Raw genomic sequence first — 18,006 nt, forward strand, 5'->3', positions numbered from 1 at the left:
TGTGGCGGTTTGTGCACGCAGAAACATTCAGGGAACCAGGGTGTCGGATAAAAAATGTACTCATTTGTGTAAAGCTCTTACCTCTCTGTCCAGTGTGGGTTCTTTGACATAGAGCTTGCCCGTCTTTTTCTCAATTCTGAACATATGCCCGGTGCCCGCTGGCTCTTGACTGATGATGGTGTAAGCGATGTCTGAATTGATGGTACCTGCTTGGTCATCATCCTTACCCTCGATCTGCATGACAAACGTCTCTGCCGTGGGTCACACCAGAACAAGAACATGTCAGTGCAGTCTTGTCTCGGAGCAACTGAGGCACGAAGCCTGAACTGAAATGGACGGACAAGGCAGGCTGTCCTGTCTTGTCCTTCCTCGCTGAATTTCTAGACTCTATTCTAGACTTCTATTCCTTTGCTATAGTTACTTTTCTACTGTGTTTCTGCAAATCTCTGCTCATTTTCTGTAACAGCAAAAACATTCCTGCTCCAGGCTCCTAAAATATAGCCAAGTAGTCCTTTGAATGAATGAACATGTTCAAAACACACGTGGTACCACTGCAAAATGGTGCATCCTGTAGCTGCATCCGATATTTGATAAGCTGTACGCTTTTTATAACACGACTGTACATGCCATGATGCTTGACATGCATGTGTGGGGTCTCCTCTAGACATAAGAAAATGATGCATTCACAGAAATTCAGAGTGCTGTGAATCTCATGTCTACAGTTTTCTCAGGTATTAATTATATTTTTATTATTTATATTTATACAACAGAGTGTATTTCTATTCATATTTGAGTGAGCACTTCAATCTCCCAGAACCTTTTTCAGGTAACACTTGTAAGAAACTTCCCATACTTTCCAGAATACAGTTTACTTAACATAACAAATATAGCAAGGTTTGCTCCCGTAGAGATTTTTTATTCACATTTGTGAATAAAAAATCTTCAGTACTGAATACAAAGACATTTGTATTCAGTACTGAATAGATTTTTCTAAACTTATTTATATATTTATTTTCTCTTGTTTTCACTGAGAATCTGAGCTTGGTCAATTTTCACTTACATCAGTGAGTTTCAGCATGAGCATGTGACTATGGGGCCTGCATATAACCAAGCTTGACTTGTACAAGCAGTGTAACGGAGGAAATGGGTGGGGAGCCCATTTTGAAACAGAGGAAATGGAAATCTGATATCTTCCCAGGTAGAAAACCACCATCCACAGGTGGGTGTTCTTGTCTCCGAGCTCTGTTTACATGTACAGCCCATTTCTATGGTGCTAGTTCTACATAGGAGCAAAGTGCAGCGGGGCTCAAGCTGAGACACGCTCTACCTGGAGCATCCTCAGACATGCCTGCAAAACGCCAGGAGCATAGCATGTTGGAGATGTGCACCTGCCACGACCAATCAGTAAAATTCCTGAAAACAACTGAGCAAGGTGTGAACGAGGCTTAATTGAACACAGCGACATATAGTTCAAGTTCAGTACCTTTTTTGCTTGACTCGGTGACGTTACCAACATGCAGCTCAAAATAAGGAGGGTTGTCATTCTTATCCAGGACTGTGACCATCAGTGGGATATCAGCCTCTGCTGGGGTCCCATTGGTGTATTTAGCAACTCCTGTTAGCTACATTACAGGACGGGACATGGTTAGATAGTGAGCTTGTTGTTTTTTTAATATCTAACGGAGGCATAAAACTCAGTTTAAGGATGAATGTTATTTCTGTGGTCTAGAAGAGTGGCATTAAGGTGTATAACATACTTGCATATAGACTCTCAGTTATAGGAGCCTTTAAAGGTTAATGATGTTTCCCAAAGCAGCAATCAGCTCTTTCTTAGAAAGGGTTTCACACCACAGGGTGGAACACGACTACAAATGTAGACCCATCTTAATATTTGTAGCCCAGCACCTGACAACTAGGACTTATAGTGGGTTTGTGATCTCAGAGTCTATAATGGAAGACTCACATTGTAGAAAGGCTGTTTCTCACGGTCCAGGATGTCTGTGACGCGCACGAAGCCAGTTTCACGGTCAACCCTAAACAGGTTGATCGGCACCTTGTCAGCTCCTGGTCCGGACAGAAAGTACTCCACCTTTTCCTTGGTGTCCAAATCAGAGCGAATCTATCAACAAAACACAGAGATGAAGAGCATACATGCAGTCACATCAACATAAATACTCTGCTTTGCCACACTGTCACACTGACAGGTTTTGCTGTTTGATTGTTGAACCTTAAGTCACGTCAAAGTATCTCTTGACTCTGACAGATAAATGTGTAATTTCTGTGTATAACAATGAATTACTGTCAGTATGACTTCTTGCAAGAAATCATCACCAAACTGGGAATAATGTCTTGAAACAAGAGCACTATTAAGGCTAGTTCCCATATGTAAAGCAAATATCTTAAAGCAAGTTCGGCCATTATTGTGAAAAAAGTCAATCTTACTGAAACCAGAAAACTGTAGAATCTTTGACCAAGCGTATCTTTATTTGATTTCCATTTTAAACATCTCATGCCCCACGTACATCTCCATCAGATAGCCTGTATCTACTTAGATTAGCTATTAGATACAGATCTCATTTCTTTTTTTTTTTTTTTTTTTTTTCTGGTAATCACTGTGGATTCTGTCCCCCAGTAATATTTTGACTAGTGGACATTTGTCATCAGGATACAAAAATGTTTTCAACTACAGTCTAATTTCCAAACCACTATTTTGCTTTGAAAATAGCCATGATATAACTTATATTAAAGCCGAGAAACATGCATATCTGTGCAAACAGTGGTTGCATTCTGAATGTTGTGTACAGTATCAGTCAAAATAAACTGTGTAGCATTCCAGGACATGCAATGAAGAATTCCATAAATTTTCAGGGTATCTCCAAGGCAACCCTCATATTTATGTTCCCTTTATGTTTCTGTTCCATTCAGGTCACACAGAGCCAGGTGCTGATGATATAATGTTACTAATGTCATTAGTAACATTAGCTGCTTTGGCTCTGTGGGTTTACAATGCATGGTCTGATATGGTCTGTGCTCCTCATTTGTTTGGCTGTCTAACACTGGTGGGCCTCTGTGGGAGGGCTCACTTTAGATTATGGCCCAAAGCGCAGCAACATCATATCCTGTGTACTGATGAGCAGGGATGGGCACTGGAGAGCAGATTTTAATTCCAAGCTATGACTACTGATTTCACAATACAGTTCCCAAAATAGTTCCGGTTTGCGTGGAATAAACTCCTGCATACTGTCAAGCTTCCAGAAGCAGAAGCAGGAAACAAATCATCCTCATACACACAGTCTCTCTCTCTCTCTCTCTCTCTCTCTCTCTCTCTCTCTCTCTCTCTCTCTGGCAGCTAAATAATTTATAGATCCACATAAGTGATATGGCAGTGAGACAGAAGGTGGCAGGAACCAGCTCCTAGTTTTGGAGCTCATCCGCACAGAAGGCAGGGTGTTTTTCCAGTTTCCGTGACACCTCAGCGTGCGAACCGCTGAAACTCTCATCTTCTTAGCGAGTTGATTTACCTTGGCAATGAATTCCCTTTTGGTGTAGTCCTGGTTCTCATACAGCTTTGCAGGTGGAAGGATCCACTCTCTCTTCCGCCTCTTCAGTACTTTGGGCTTCCTCGATGCCGCCCTGGCACTGTGCACCTGAGGATATGCAGTAGATGTATACTGGGCTTCATTTTTTTCTTCTTCACATTAAGACAAACACAACTCAAAGTCTGTGATCTCCAGATACCAGAGTCTCATGTAATACCAGTCTAAAACAATGGGTTTTGTGGTTTTCAGCCCAATATTAAAGTATTATGAAAATGTTTGCTCTGATGCTGGCCCTAGTGATAAGACCCTTAACACTTTGCAGCAGCTTCTTGGTAGCACTCAACATAATCCAACACTCAGATTCATCCTCAGAAACCATTATAAACATCCTTTTTGAAAATGGCGAGCTAATGGCACAGCTCCAAACAAAACAAAACTGAACATAAAATTACTACATTCACTGAAGGCAAGCAATTGCAATGAAAGTCCAAAAGACCTGTAGTGACACCAGGATTTAGTCGTGTTGTGTGGGCGTACTTCACTGGCGTTTTGACCGTCTGGTTGGGTAAATGATGATGATTTATTCATTTTTGACTGAACTATTTCTTTAAAGTTACACCAGACAGCTGTACACTTCAGTGAGAGCTCTTTGGGGTTAAACCCGACGGATCACTTTTGGATGTCACGCTTTTGCTTTGTTGTTCTCCATGTGACCATTTCCATGTAACACGGTCACCACAGTTTCATTTAGGCAAACAAGGTGACGCCACTGCATATCAATTAGCTGGGATGAGTCACTCTCCTCTGTTGTTTGAGAACTCAACCCCACCTTGATTCAGGCTGATAGGACAGGTTCGTTTTTTAATAAAATTTTGGCTAGTTGACATTTTCATGATGCAGCTGTTTGATGATTGATGACAGATGAACAAGTACACCATTATCTTAACCTGCATCCATAGCCGTGTGATATTTTTTTCCAAGGTCTCAGGGCCGCCCCTCCCTACACGCAGAACACACAGCTGCGTAGGGCCTCACGATCCAAGGGGGGGCTCATTTTGCCCGCGGGCATGGCAAGCGCATCGCCGGCGGTACACGCGCAATGCCCGCGAGGCTAGAGCACCAAGTTGGCCCAAGCCAGGAGGAGAGAAAAAAGAGACCTGTAATCTGACACCCCACTGCACGTGTCGCTGTAGTGATTGACAGCAGTCTGCCCAATCAGTGATCAGACGCACTGACGCTGCTGCACGTGAGGAGAGAGATGGCTTCTAAGAGGCATTTTGAATCTGGAGCTACTAAGAGGGAAAAAAAATCAAAACAAGGGGAAGTTCGTGCTTCTCTTGAAGGTGGGTGTGTTGTGGAAATAAATGTAAAACTTTGTGGCCCCACATAAACACCTGCTCCTCATAATGAGATAGGAGAGAGACGACTGTAAGTCTCTGTCATTTGTCTGCATGTGCATTCCACTCTGTGAAAAAGGAGTGGTAAATTGACCAGTTGGTGGTCATATATTAGCTTCAGTTTATAGCCTATCAATCTATTCATCAATAAAGAAGATCAGTTTAAGGCTATTTAAATTGAATTGATTTAATTCGTAACACACATGCTTCTTTAGTTCACTGACCTGCTTTCAGATATTTGTCAGGTTGAAGTTACTTTTTTTTTTTTTTTTTAGGAAAACATCTTTTGTTAAAATTATTTTTTTAATTGATGACTATTTGAGACTCATTTATTTATTTATTCTAGTTTGAAGTTATTTTTTTTAGTTGACTCATACAGTACTGCTTATTCCACTTACAGTACTTTGTTCTTACTAATAGAGCTTGTCACGTTTAATGGAATGTCGTTATGCCGTCATTTTATTCCTATTATACATCTGGGATTGCGTGGTCGGTGGGAGGTGTCACGCCAAAAATCCGGTAATTTTTGATTTGGCCTGGGGAGGGGGGCCTATAAATAAAATAACGCATAGGGCCCCAATTTGGCCAGGGGCGGCCCTGCAAGGTCATGACCTAATGGACTTACATTAATTCTCTACAATCTTTTCTTAATCTTAGCCATAACCAAAAGACCACTCAAATGACTTTGCCATCCTTGGGGAAAAATTTGGCAAAATGAATACGGGTTGATTAGAAGTTTCTGTATTTCTTGCTTATCAGAAAACTATTTATAGAGCCTCAGAAATAAGTTTCAGTTTTTGATCACAAGAGTAAGAGAACTACTTACGGAGCAAGTTTTTTTTGTTCTTTTTTTTTTTACTTATCAGTGAGCACATGCAGTATTAAGAAATATAAGTAGATATAAAATGCATGAACTGGAATTCTTATGTTCATCATCCTTTTCTATTCTTTTCTATGTTTTTACTACCTAACAATTATTTTTGGGCGACTTTCACTGCATCTACCAGTTTTGCCTTAACTTGCAAAGAATTCCTGCAGCCTCAGTTATGACAGTATACGGGCCTTCCTATAAATCAGCACCATGGTGATCTATAATTGTAAGAGATAGGGCTCTGGCCACTGGCGAACTCGTAAATAAAAAGGGAGGTACATTCTGACCCGCCGTTCAGATCTTCATAGACAAACAGCTGCCAGTTGCCAGTTAAACTCTCTGAAAAACATTATATTAGACTTTCCCCTATAAAATGAACTGTACATGCATGACTTACTTCAATTTGGTTCTGCCTTCTTTGATGTATAGTATGAATCGTAGTATGGTATGAATGAATAGTATGAAGTGTCATGCCACCCTAAAAGCATGATAAACTTTATTTTGTCTCCTAAATAATGTATTAACTCAATTTCAAATGCCTTAACCCTCCATAACGTCCCTATAGTTACCAGGGAAGGCACCTATATGCACTTTACGATGGTGGGATCAGCTCAGAAGACCAAACCTGTCTCTAAAACTAACTCACTTCTGGCTCCAAGCCAGCATTATTCACAACACGGACCGCTCACTGATGGGAAGCTGTCATCGCACCTGAAACTTGTCGACACAGCAGTACTGAGCTACATGATGTTAACATACTTTCAAGTTCAAGTTTATTTAAAGCCCAATATATTCCAGTGTAGCCAACCAAGCTGCCTGAAGTTTGCATTTCTACTATCACCACCACCACCATCATTACTACTACCACTACTACTACTAAAAATAATAATAACAATAATAATAATAATGATGATAATGACAATAAAATGTTTTTCTAATACCCAAAGTGCTCCAAATCATTAAATTGCATGCACAGCAAAACATTAGAGTGCAATTCAGTGTAACTGAAGACCACATTCCTCTCCTGGAACAGCATGTTCCTTTATCACAAACAGTGAGTCAAGGTGTGTGAGTGAAAACAGAACCTGTGAGCAGCATTGGCAGGAGGTACTCACCAGGGCCAGCATTAGGAGAAGCAGCAGGCCCACTGCTGCAAGGGACAGTCTAGCCATGGTTGCAGGGATGCTGCAGCATACACAGGATCAGCTGAACCGCTCTACTGTCCTCTCTCTGAGTTTAGTTGACTTGAGGGGGGTGATAGTCACAGTAAGATGCTGGAGGGTGCCTTAAATCATTTCTCCAGGAGACACACCCACATCAGTCCCTCCAGGCTACAACCACACCTCATTGTGCAGCCCCCCCCCCCCCCCCCCCCCCCTTCCCTCGATTTCCCCTCCCCTCGGTTCACACACGGCTTTATCAGCTACAGCTTGAACGCTCACGCTGCATGTTTCGCAAAGGTGTGCCTGTGCATTTTTCCTTGTGATTTGGAAGGCAGGTTTACAGTATGGCCTTGGGCTTGAGCGCCACTTCTGCCTCGCTTGATCAAACAAACACACCAACAAGGAAAGACAGGTACACTGTGAAAACACATTATGCGGTTCAGCGAAACCAAAAAAGTTAAACCGTGAACTGATTCGATATAGATGTTTGTCAAATTCAGCTTGTAATTACAATTTATCAACGTCAAACAGAGAGCTGACTAGTGATTTGAAAATATGAGCTGAAAAAGCCAAATCTCTCTAAGCGTTATCTAATTCAGTCATATATTTCACAAGTATACTAAGACAAATTGTTTGCTTTTTGCCAAAATTCCCAGCAGGCATTGCGTTAGAGCAATAACCATGATGAAAACTGGTATCAGGTTCAGTCCCCCAGGTTCCCGCTCCTCAGGATTCGGTATAATCAGTTTGTGACACAGTGACACTAAAAACAAGTTCAACTTCTAACAAGTTCAGAGATGAATAAACCTGGAATGCAGTCAATCCGTAATTCAAGCTATACGTCGAGAAGGACAAGATCATATATCTTAGGTTGTTTGTGAAATGCAGACACACATGCCTGCGCTTCTTGCTATTCGTCTCTCATATATTTGTAATGACAGGTTGTTATTCCCACCGCAAGATGATTATAATTTTTGGCAGCGAGAAATGACCAGAAACAATGTGGGCACACCACCGTGACACATGACACCTGTCACCTGCACATGTCACGTGCAGCCAAAGAGAAAGAACAAGTTGGTCCTTGCATGTCCTTAAAGAGTCTTAAAATGTCTCAAATTCATTTCTTCAGTAAATGTTAGGCCTTAAATTTGAATTTATGAGGTCTACATCAACATTTTGTGGAATTTCATTTATCCATCAGTTCATTTCTTTGTGTCAAATGTAAGTCGAGCTCTTTGGCATAAAATTCAACATTTCTGATGTTACATAACTGAATCTAATAGTTTCTTTATACTGACGTGCTACACGGTTGTAGATAAACCTAGACACAAGAAACCTGATTATTCACTTCAGCACCTGTAAAGAGAAACTGACAAAAATCTTTGGACTTGCCTGTCCCACCTTCTTTTTAAAAAAGTCCTGGTTAGATTTATCTAACTGCTATCTAAGATAAAGCCAATTACCCACCATATTCCTACCTAAATCTGACTTCAGCACAAGACTGAACACATAATACTTACCTGCATCGCTCATACAAATGAGCATCACAGGTAATGAAAAGAAAAAAAAAATAGAAAAGTTAATATTTGTTTTTTGTTTTTTTTTAAATCTGTTGAAAAGGTCTTAAAAGGCACTGGATTTAACGTTCTGATACCTGTAGACACCCTGACCTATTTAAGCCCAAGTCAAGACACGACCCAGTCGAGGTTCAGTCAAGTCCAAGTGCCCTTAAGCAAGACACTGAACCCCAAACCCCATGGCAACCTCAGTCATCAGTGTGTATATGTGTGAAAGCAAGGTGAACATTAAAAAGCACTTTGAGCTGTCATTAGAATAGAAACGTGTATAGAAACGTAGTCCTTTCACCATTCCTGCTGAGATGGACAACTCAGCATAAAAATCTGCTCTGTGTATCAAGTACAGGGGGTTTCAAACTTCTTCATTTTCTGAACCCCCAAGTTGACGTTCAATAATCTGTGGACGTTGGTTTACACTCAGTATTAAATGCTTGTGAAAGGCGTCTGAATGCAGCCCATTTAAACACAAGAAATATGATGTTGATTGTATATCGTTTTAATAATTTCAATTATAGTTTTCTTGTAATTTTTTATTTATTTTCAAGTTTTTGGGGGTAATTTTCTTGTATTTGTATGCTTTTTTTAAACTGATGTTCCAGTCATTTTCTGCCTGTTTTTCCTGTGTTTCTGAGAGAAATCAAATGCATTTGTGCAGGTTTCAAAGGGTTAAGTTGTTGATACATTTCTTTTTCTAGTATGTTATACTCTTCTATTTATTCTTCCAAAGACGTTTGACACATGCCTTTCCCATGGATGCTGTGGCTGTGCCCCAGGTTGACTGACATGCCTATTCAAACAAAAACATTTGGCAGCTAGTGCCACATAGAAAGACGAGGCTGTGTTTTGATAGGATCGGCCCACTTGTTATATATGAAGTGCAATCATTAATCTCGCCTCTCAAAAACAAGTTGATAGGTTCAGAGAAACTCATCAGACAGGCTTCTCTTGATGTAAAAGAGACTTCAGGTTCTCAGAGTTTAGTTCTGTTTTGTGCCAGAATACCCATAATAGCCATTGTGAAGAGAATTTGCATATTTTGCCTCCTATCCCTTAAAGGATGAACAAGATGTGCTATGTATCTGCTGTGCTATTTATTAGTTTGAGGTCCATTGCACACTGCACACAGGTTGGATCTCTTAAAATGCTTGTCGTTCTTGGGAGACAATAAATGAAGGCAGGACAAAGTAAAGAGCATTTTTTCGACAGGCAGTCATGGCTGATCCCAGAGAGACCAGTCCAGCCTGTGACTGGCCTGTGTGTAAGCAGCGTGCACATTGACGTACACACACTGTGTCTGTGGAGCAGCTTGGAGAGGAGGGCAACACCTGACAACACCTACCCCACAATGTCAAAGCCCTCGGGGGGCAGGAGGCATGCTGTTTAACAGTGGCAGTTCATTTGGGGTGACACACAAAACTGACTTCTAAACCTCATAGAAATGGTGAGTGCCCCTGATGCGTCCTGCCCTCGTTCACTGGTTAGCTCATTTTTTCTCCTGTTCTTCATGGTGTTATTTCATGTTGTTGTTTTGTAATTCAGGAAATTGACAATACAATGACAGTAAGTCCGAGCAGAAAATAAAATGTATCATGAGAAAGGTAAGGCTTTGGGCTTTCAATCTGTGTAAAAATTATTTTTCAACTCCCAAAAATGCCCACCCTAGAGCGAGTTAAAAAAGTGTGTGTTTCTCCTTCTCTCCCCAGACTTTGGGTTCCAGATATAATGGCAGTCTATGGGGGAGAGAGCTGACACTTCTGCCTCGTTAAGGGTCACCGTTTAAAAAGTTACAAAAGCAAAGATACTTTGCTTTTGTATTTACATTTTTCAAAGCAAAACTAGTTTTCCTACTACCTTACCCGAATTTATAAATGTGGAGTGAAAATTGTGGCCAGGAGAGCAAGTAAAAGACCAAATTTTTAGACGATTTTTCAGGGCTGCTGCACTCTAGCTGTGATGTCACTCACTCTGGCACTCCGAACATTCCGCCATTGGTGTGTACTGCGTCCAAATTCCGACTTCAAACTGGAATTGCGGAAAAACGGAAAGTCGGAGCGCCTTGAAAATGGACGCACTGCTTCTTCCCCACAAGATGCACGTTTTTCGTATTTGGTGCGTGGACGCAGGCCAAAAGCTCTGCACCTCAGAGCCTTGAGAACTTTTGGCCATTCATTTCAGATGGCTGAAATTTTCCGTAAAATTGGAATTTCGAGAATTCCGTGAATTGGAATGCTTGTAAAAGTAATAGCAAACTTCTCTCAATCCCAAAATTATATTTTTCCAATTCATTGTGTGGGCCTAAAACGAAAGCTGTAGGAGGAGTTACGTGCCAAAAAAATGTATGGAATAATAAAGAAAGAAAGAAAGAAAGAAAGAAATAGTAGGAAGAACATGAGTGTGCAAGCTGCCAGCTTGCCCACTAATAAATAAATAATAAATAATGTGTTGATGAAGAGACTTCCAAAAGGCAGTGTCTCAGTCACTGTTGGACCAACTAACACTATTTCTAGTGTGGTGAAGACATCTGATACAGATTTCAAGAATAAAGTCAATTAATTCCACTCTGGAACTATATAATTGTACATAATGACATAACTACATATATATATTTGTGTGTGTATGTGTGTGTGTGTGTGTGTGTGTGTACACGACTCAAGCTTCCTTTATTGTCAAATAGACTAACTAAAATAGAAAATTGTAAAAAAAAAAAATAAAAAAAAATAAAAATGTTGATATATATATATATATATATATATATATATATATACACATATTGAATTTCAGGTTATTGCACATCAGTGAAATGCACTGCTCCTGTATGAAAATAGTGTCTATACATAAGAAGGTGCAGTCGGAGTGTACAGAAACATCCGCGCAGTGTTTTATAAATATTCCTGTATTAATGTATTAATGTATTAACGTAGTGCAGACAGGGTGGTCCCAGACAAACTGTGTCGGTGTGGGACAGTGCTCAGCTCTCCTCAGGTTCTGGGATACAGGCTGTTGAGAAGTAATAAGTTTATAATAGCTGATAACAATTAACTCCAAGCCTGAAAAACTTTAACCAGCCAAGTTCAAATTCGTCTGCAGAGTTCCTGTCATTGGCAGAGGCAGAGTGAGAAAGCAGGGCTGCGGCCAGCTGCAGGCTGCACCCTGCAGCCACTCCAGCTGTGGGAACGCCCTGCAGAGCACGACTTTGGTTTGGAAGGTGATTAACATTTGGCTGGCTGGCAGTACCGGAGGCAAAACAACACACACACACACACACACACACACACACACACACACAAAACCCTCATGAAACGGCATCACCTTTATGTTCTCATGGTAGAACAGCTATTAAAAGACATTACATTAATGTAGAATTATGTACAGCAACACTTAATGGAGGCAGAACATATATATACTTGACAGTTTTTTATTTAAATATTTCATAGGCGCCGATGTCTTTGGAATTTCAGATCCGGGATGAAAGCAGTGGTATCATGCCTGTGCATAGTTCTGTATTCAGAGTCATATTGGACTTCACATACAGAGCAGGTGACCAGACGCTGCCAAAGTATGGCTGTCCATATCTCATTAAAACGTATTAAAACCTTATTCCTGCCGTTACTTCAAATGAATTGGATTAGATTACAGATTAGACTGCAGGGCTCTCATGACTGTGTTGCCACGCCGTCAGTCGGCACTCCATCACTGTTACTTACAGTTTTTCTCCATTGGTTTGGCTCATTTCTTGAAACAGAAATTACATTCTCAAAACTTGATGATTTGGCAAAACAGTCTTACAGTTCAGCACAACACCATAGCTCACTTGCAAAAGCTCATATCTCTCCCAAAACTGTTCACTCATGCTTCAGAACTAAATTCCTTTCCCATATAAATAGTCAGTGCCCCCAAAATGAGAAAAATCCTTCTCAATTGCTTTGGCTCATTTCTTGAAACAGACCAGACGTGCTCAACACTCTTGGTGCTTTTGTCAAAATAACCTGGATGGCTCAGCACAACACCATGGTTCACCTGCAAAAGCTCATATCTCTCCCAAAACAGTTCACTCATGTCAAAATGAAATTCCTTTCTCATTTAAATAGTCAGTGCCCCCAAAATGCATCGTCCCTTTGGCATTGTGTAAGCACTGCAAGTCAAAATGTTTAGATGTTTTGTCACTATGGCAGAGGACCATTGAAATATCCCTCATGTCCACCTCTCAGGCTTAGCCCAGTCCTTCACTGACAATAGTTACTGTACTATTTTTTTGTCTAGCTAACAGAATACAATTGTGTATAAATCTGAAAAAAAAAAAAAAAAAAAAAAAAAAAAAATAGGATTTTACAGTAAGAGCAGGCTCCAAGGTTTGACATCACACGTCACACTCATACTGCCAAGGAAATTGTAACCATTACAGTTTTTTTCAATCGCTTTACCTCCTCTGTCAACTCAGAAACCCTGGTATCAAAACAGTTAATCCATCGGCCTAATGAGAGGCACTCTTCCCTAAATAACACATTTTGTTTGCAAAAGGCTCTTACCATGACAAAACATTTCAAACATGCAGCAAAAGCACATTTTGTCATCGCCCAATACAACTTGCAGTCAGGTGAGTAAATCCAGCCACTCACTCACTTCATACTCAACACCAAAATGCAACACAGCCTTTTCAGTCTGAGCAGGTTCCAGTTTACTTTTTCCTGTGTGTATTGCAGTCATATATTTTTTTTTTTTTTTACAATTTCCATAGTTACATATTGTAAGGCAAGTAGCAAAAGCCAATATTTCCCTCAAACAACTCAACTTCTGCCCAAATGAGAAGATTCCTTCAATCAGCTCTACTGTACTGTAACCCAGCTGACAGCAGAATACAAAATACAGCTGTCAGTCTGAACAAGGCTCTCCTGTGAGCTACACATTCAAATGTGAACTTACAGTAGAGTTTCATCCAAACTCAGAAAGACTCTGAAGTGAAATTTTACTGTATTGATGGCTAAAACTGAAATACTGTAATTCAAATACAGTATTACACAGAAAAACTCAAAAGAGGAGGAAAAAATACAGAATACAATTTATAGGCCCCTTTTTTGTAGGTGCATCCTGATTGATTGGTGAATGGTGATTTGTGGAAAGGGTAGTGATGCAGGTGCACAGGTGATTTCACAGTGATGCAGCTCATTTCTATCAGCTGTGAGCAGATGTTTTGCTTTTGACTACCACAGTGAAGTCAGTGGAGTCAGGGCCATGTAAATGACACACGTGAGAAGTGCTGTGCAAAAGAGCGTGAAAAAAGTGTGACTCCAATGAAAAGGTATGAACACATTTGCAAAAGAAAACCTCTGCTGTGGTTTGGAGGTGATCCCAGTTTCATTATACTGAAAAAAAAAAATGATTGAAAGAAACTGTAAACAATTTATCAAATGTTCCAATGTTCCAAGAGATTCATATATGGTATTATTCATGGTATTCTTGACTAATTTTGACAATTGAACAGACTATTGTGCATGTGATGACTTATACAATGAAATGATGCTGACATGTTTTGGAGAGAACAACCATTAGACTGAGAATCAACAGTCAGTTTAGATCAACAAGATCTATTCACTTGGAAATTAGATCAACAAGATCTATTCACTTGGAAATTGTGCAAATGATTAACTGTACTTAATCATTTGCAAAGATGTACTGACACATTAAGACATGTACTAAGACATTTGCAGTTCCATGAAATGAATGAGAAATTCCAGTATGTTGTGAACAGTTGCCAAGAGGTTTGGAGTTTTGTCCATGTTATTTTGAGAATGTAATTTCTGTTTCAAGAAATGAGCCAAACCAATGGAGAAAAACTGTAAAGCAGTGGGCCAACTGCAGCTGTTCCTTTCTTTCTTTTCTTTTCTTTTCTTTTCTTTTCTTTTTTTTTTTTTTTTGGTTTGGTTTTTGTTTTTTGGTGGTGGGGTGGGGTGGGGGGTGGGGGGGCGGTCACGGTTGTCTGTAACACAGTATTTCTATGGTAGGCTAATTCGACCGCGGGAAAAAGGCTGAATGCAGCCTCATGTGGGTCTGAGCAGTTTGATTTGATTAGATTTTTCCGATGAAAATTGTGACAATTCTATTCTAATCTACTATTTATTAGTATTAGTAGTACTATTTTTTTATTTATTGTATTGCAGAGGGCCTATATACAACATGGTGATTGTTACTATGGGCACAAAACAAAGTGTTTCATCTGCCGGGCCACCACATTTCAGAAAGGCGGCCGCCTCCGAGTTTGATATGGCAGAAAAACCCTGCGTATTGTCCGTGGAGCACATTTCATTTAACAGGTATAGCTTTACGACAATATCAAAGATAAAAAAAAAAAAAAAAGAAAGAAATGCAACAAATTAAAACAAGAGGAAATAGACAATTTAAAAAAAAAATGTAGGCTAGGCTAGAGGAAAGTAAAAAGAAAAAGAAAAAGAAAGGAAAAAGAAAATAAAAAATAAAATAAAATAAATAAATAAATAAATAAATAAATAAGAGCACCAGTGCAAAATGAATAACAATTACACTGATTAAAAGCCATATTACATTAATAAGTTCCCAGCTGTCCATTGAAAATGGTCATCATGGTTCGCATCTCTTGGCAAAAAAACAAAAAACAAAAACAAACAAACAAACAACAACAACAACAACAAAAACTACACTTCTTGTGCGTTTAATTGTGTGAATTTAAATCTTGGGAGCCATATCTATCTATCAATTTATCGATCGAGATAGATAGATAGATAGATAGATAGATAGATAGATAGATAGATAGATAGATAGATAGATAGATAGACAGACAGACAGACAGAGACAGATCGATAGATAGGTCACTCATCGGGCTGACTGGAACATCGCGTCGCTAAGAAAATTATGAAAAATGTATTCCTTCGTGAGCATGTGATGAAGGTCCGTCTCTGTGCACGTCTTCCTCCTCTAAATGTTTTGGAGCTGCGGTGCTGCTGGACTCCTGGGCGGAACCAATGAGCCGGTGGGACACTCGGAGGACATTTAACGCGTGAACACCTCATGTTTGACCTTCTACATCCTGTCGCGGTTGTGTGTATGTTTTTTCCTACTGCACATGGCCAAAACCTAACAAACTGAGTCGAACTGAACTGGATTAATTCTCCTCTCTGATCACGGACATGTCCTTGATGCAGCTTTGGGCTCGGCCGGCTCTGTTCTCACGGTAAAGCTCCTGAAATGCTGTTTGTAGCTGCACGCTAGCCAGCGAGCTAACGACAGTCAGAATCAGAAAACCTAAACATACGTTCTGTGAAAATAAATAACAGAAAACACTGAATTAAAAGAAAGGGCAATAATAAAATTAGATAATTAATCACTGTGATAAGGTAAGCTGGGCGACAACAGAATACAACAGCCTCTATATCTATAAAACTGATCGTATTTCAGCATAGAAATGAGCTGTAATGCAGAATATAATGACCTTTTTATACATGTACTGTTGTCTTATTATAATAGCCCGTGTGAACCTTTGCACACTGTGTCATTGTGTTAATACCTGATGACTGTGTGTGTGTGTGTGTGTGTGTGTTTACAGGTGTGCTCGTCATGTGGCCGCCCAGAGCGGCTGCCTCACACCGCCCTCCGTCCCCGCACACACTCCCTGGCTGGTCCAGGCCTCGCTGCTCCACACACACCCCCCTCAGCTGAACTCCAACAGGACGTCGGTGGTCCGCTGCGGCCGGCAGAAGTACGAGAGGCTGTACCCCGTCCTGCTGGTGCGCTCCGACGGCTCCACGCTCACCATCAGATACAGAGAGCCAAGACGCATCCTCATGGTCAGTGTGTGTGTCCTGCCCCCCTCTCCTCTGCTCTGCTCACGGCCTGTTGACTCACACTGTTTACACCTTTGAATCCCTTAGTCTGTGAGTTACCAGTGAGAATATTTCAAAACTAATGACTGCTGACACAACTGGTACAGGAGGTGTATTAGTAGCAACAGCAGTTATGTCAATATTAGGTCTCATGGCTTTGGATTCAGTTTTCAGTTTTCACATCTAATGATTAAGATCAAGAAATCCCAGCCCTGCATTAAACGTTTGGTCCACACACTTAGAATAATAGGAGTACACATATTTTCATCATGTGTGACAAGATTATGGAAGACAGTTTCTCAGATTAAACCTTAAACACACTACCCACTGCTCTGGTTGTTGATGATGATCATAAGTTTCTTTTTTCTTTTTTTGTAAAAAAAAAATAAAATTAAAAAAAAAAAATAATATATATATATATATATATATATATATAGATGTGTGTGTGTGTGTGTGTGTGTGTGTGTGTGTGTGTGTGTGTGTGTGCGTGCACGTTGGCTTGTAGAACTTCTTTTCATCCACTAGAGGGAGCTATCTAGACTTTTATGTTTGAAAAAATAGAGCAGCAGTATTTCTGTTTTACTCAAATGAATCATGAGGAGAACTAGTGGACAGATCATATTGTTGTGATTTATTTCCAATAAGAATCTGCAGTGTGTGTTGAGTTTATCTTGAAACAGTATGAATTGTAGTCTAGTGCCTGTGTTCAAGGTTTTGTAATTTTGTGTGTGTGTGTGTGTCTTGCCAGATGCCAGTAGATCTGTCCACCCTGTCTGAGGAGGAGCGCCGCGCTCGACAGAAGAAGAGAGAAGTGAAGAAGACTTGGAGAGAGACGGCAGTCCAGTATGAAGATGACTTTAAGGCAGACGACTACAGCCGCTTCTGGAAGCAGAAATAACACGTTTCAGATTTGTCATATATGTGTGGAATGTGTGGTGTTTGTTGTCTAGACCAGACCAGCCTGATTTACATATGGCTGTGTTAAAGAAGCACAGAGGACTGAACACACAATCTGTACCGTCTGCCTCTGCCAGGGCTCCATTTGAGATTGTCCTCAGAATGCCATCAACATTTAGATCCCAGGACACAAACTGTCAAACTAATGAAGTTGTATAACGCCCACCCCACCTGTTGAATAGCAAGGGACACTCTGGGATACCTGTGTGAAACCAGTACAGCGAGATTGTTTGGAAGAAGAAATCAGCATGGACACTGTCAACTCTAGTATCTGAATTATACCCGGTGTATAAGGTTGATTTCTTCATCTGTAAATATCATCATGCAAACTGGTGTTTTGCCCTGGGAGAAGAGCTAACATGGCTGGCATCTGAAAGGACTTTTTCCTTCAAGAGCTGCATCAAGCAGTTCATCATGTGGCGTTTCAATAAAAGGTCTGGTCGGCCAACAAGGAGCAGAGGCTCACGACTTGGGTCTGCTTTTCTTTCCTTTTTCTTTTCCCAAGACATTTCTGACCTTGTACACCATCACACACTTGCCCAGTCACCACTCACTACTCATGGTTCTCAGGTATGTGCCACCCTCCTGTGGCTGTATACTGAGTTTGACAGTGATGTCGGCCTCAGAGGAAAAACAGTGGCCTCAGGTGGTG

The 18,006-nt window shown here is 40.5% G+C and overlaps 2 protein-coding genes across 2 annotated transcripts in view; one reads left to right on the forward strand and one right to left on the reverse strand.

The window, feature by feature from the left end:
- LOC115358436 (uncharacterized) overlaps positions 1-7,040 on the reverse strand; it is a 21,570-nt gene extending 14,530 nt beyond the window's left edge. Inside the window, exons 1-5 of the mRNA XM_030050421.1 lie at positions 6,923-7,040; positions 3,522-3,647; positions 1,964-2,119; positions 1,484-1,622; positions 82-251 (exon numbers count right to left, since the gene is read on the reverse strand). Of these exons, the coding sequence (XP_029906281.1) occupies positions 82-251; positions 1,484-1,622; positions 1,964-2,119; positions 3,522-3,647; positions 6,923-6,979 (648 nt within the window). The 5' untranslated portion in view covers positions 6,980-7,040. The remainder of the gene's footprint in view (positions 1-81; positions 252-1,483; positions 1,623-1,963; positions 2,120-3,521; positions 3,648-6,922) is intronic.
- Positions 7,041-15,562: 8,522 nt separating this feature from the next.
- On the forward strand, positions 15,563-17,820 carry mrpl55 (mitochondrial ribosomal protein L55). Its single transcript, XM_030050530.1, has 3 exons — positions 15,563-15,748; positions 16,121-16,361; positions 17,146-17,820. The coding sequence occupies exons 1-3, from the start codon at positions 15,705-15,707 to the stop codon at positions 17,293-17,295; spliced, it is 435 nt and encodes a 144-aa protein (XP_029906390.1). The 5' UTR covers positions 15,563-15,704; the 3' UTR covers positions 17,296-17,820.
- Positions 17,821-18,006: the final 186 nt, after the last annotated feature.

This window comes from Myripristis murdjan, chromosome 4 (assembly GCF_902150065.1).
Source record: "Myripristis murdjan chromosome 4, fMyrMur1.1, whole genome shotgun sequence".
NCBI lineage: Eukaryota > Metazoa > Chordata > Actinopteri > Holocentriformes > Holocentridae > Myripristis > Myripristis murdjan.

Coding starts and splice junctions, on each gene's coding strand:
- mrpl55 (XM_030050530.1), top strand. CDS start 15,705: ATGTCCTTGATGCAGCTTTGGGCTCGGCCGGCTCTGTTCTCACG. Junction 15,749..16,120: donor CGGCCGGCTCTGTTCTCACG/GTAAAGCTCCTG, acceptor GTGTGTTTACAG/GTGTGCTCGTCATGTGGCCG. Junction 16,362..17,145: donor AGCCAAGACGCATCCTCATG/GTCAGTGTGTGT, acceptor GTGTCTTGCCAG/ATGCCAGTAGATCTGTCCAC.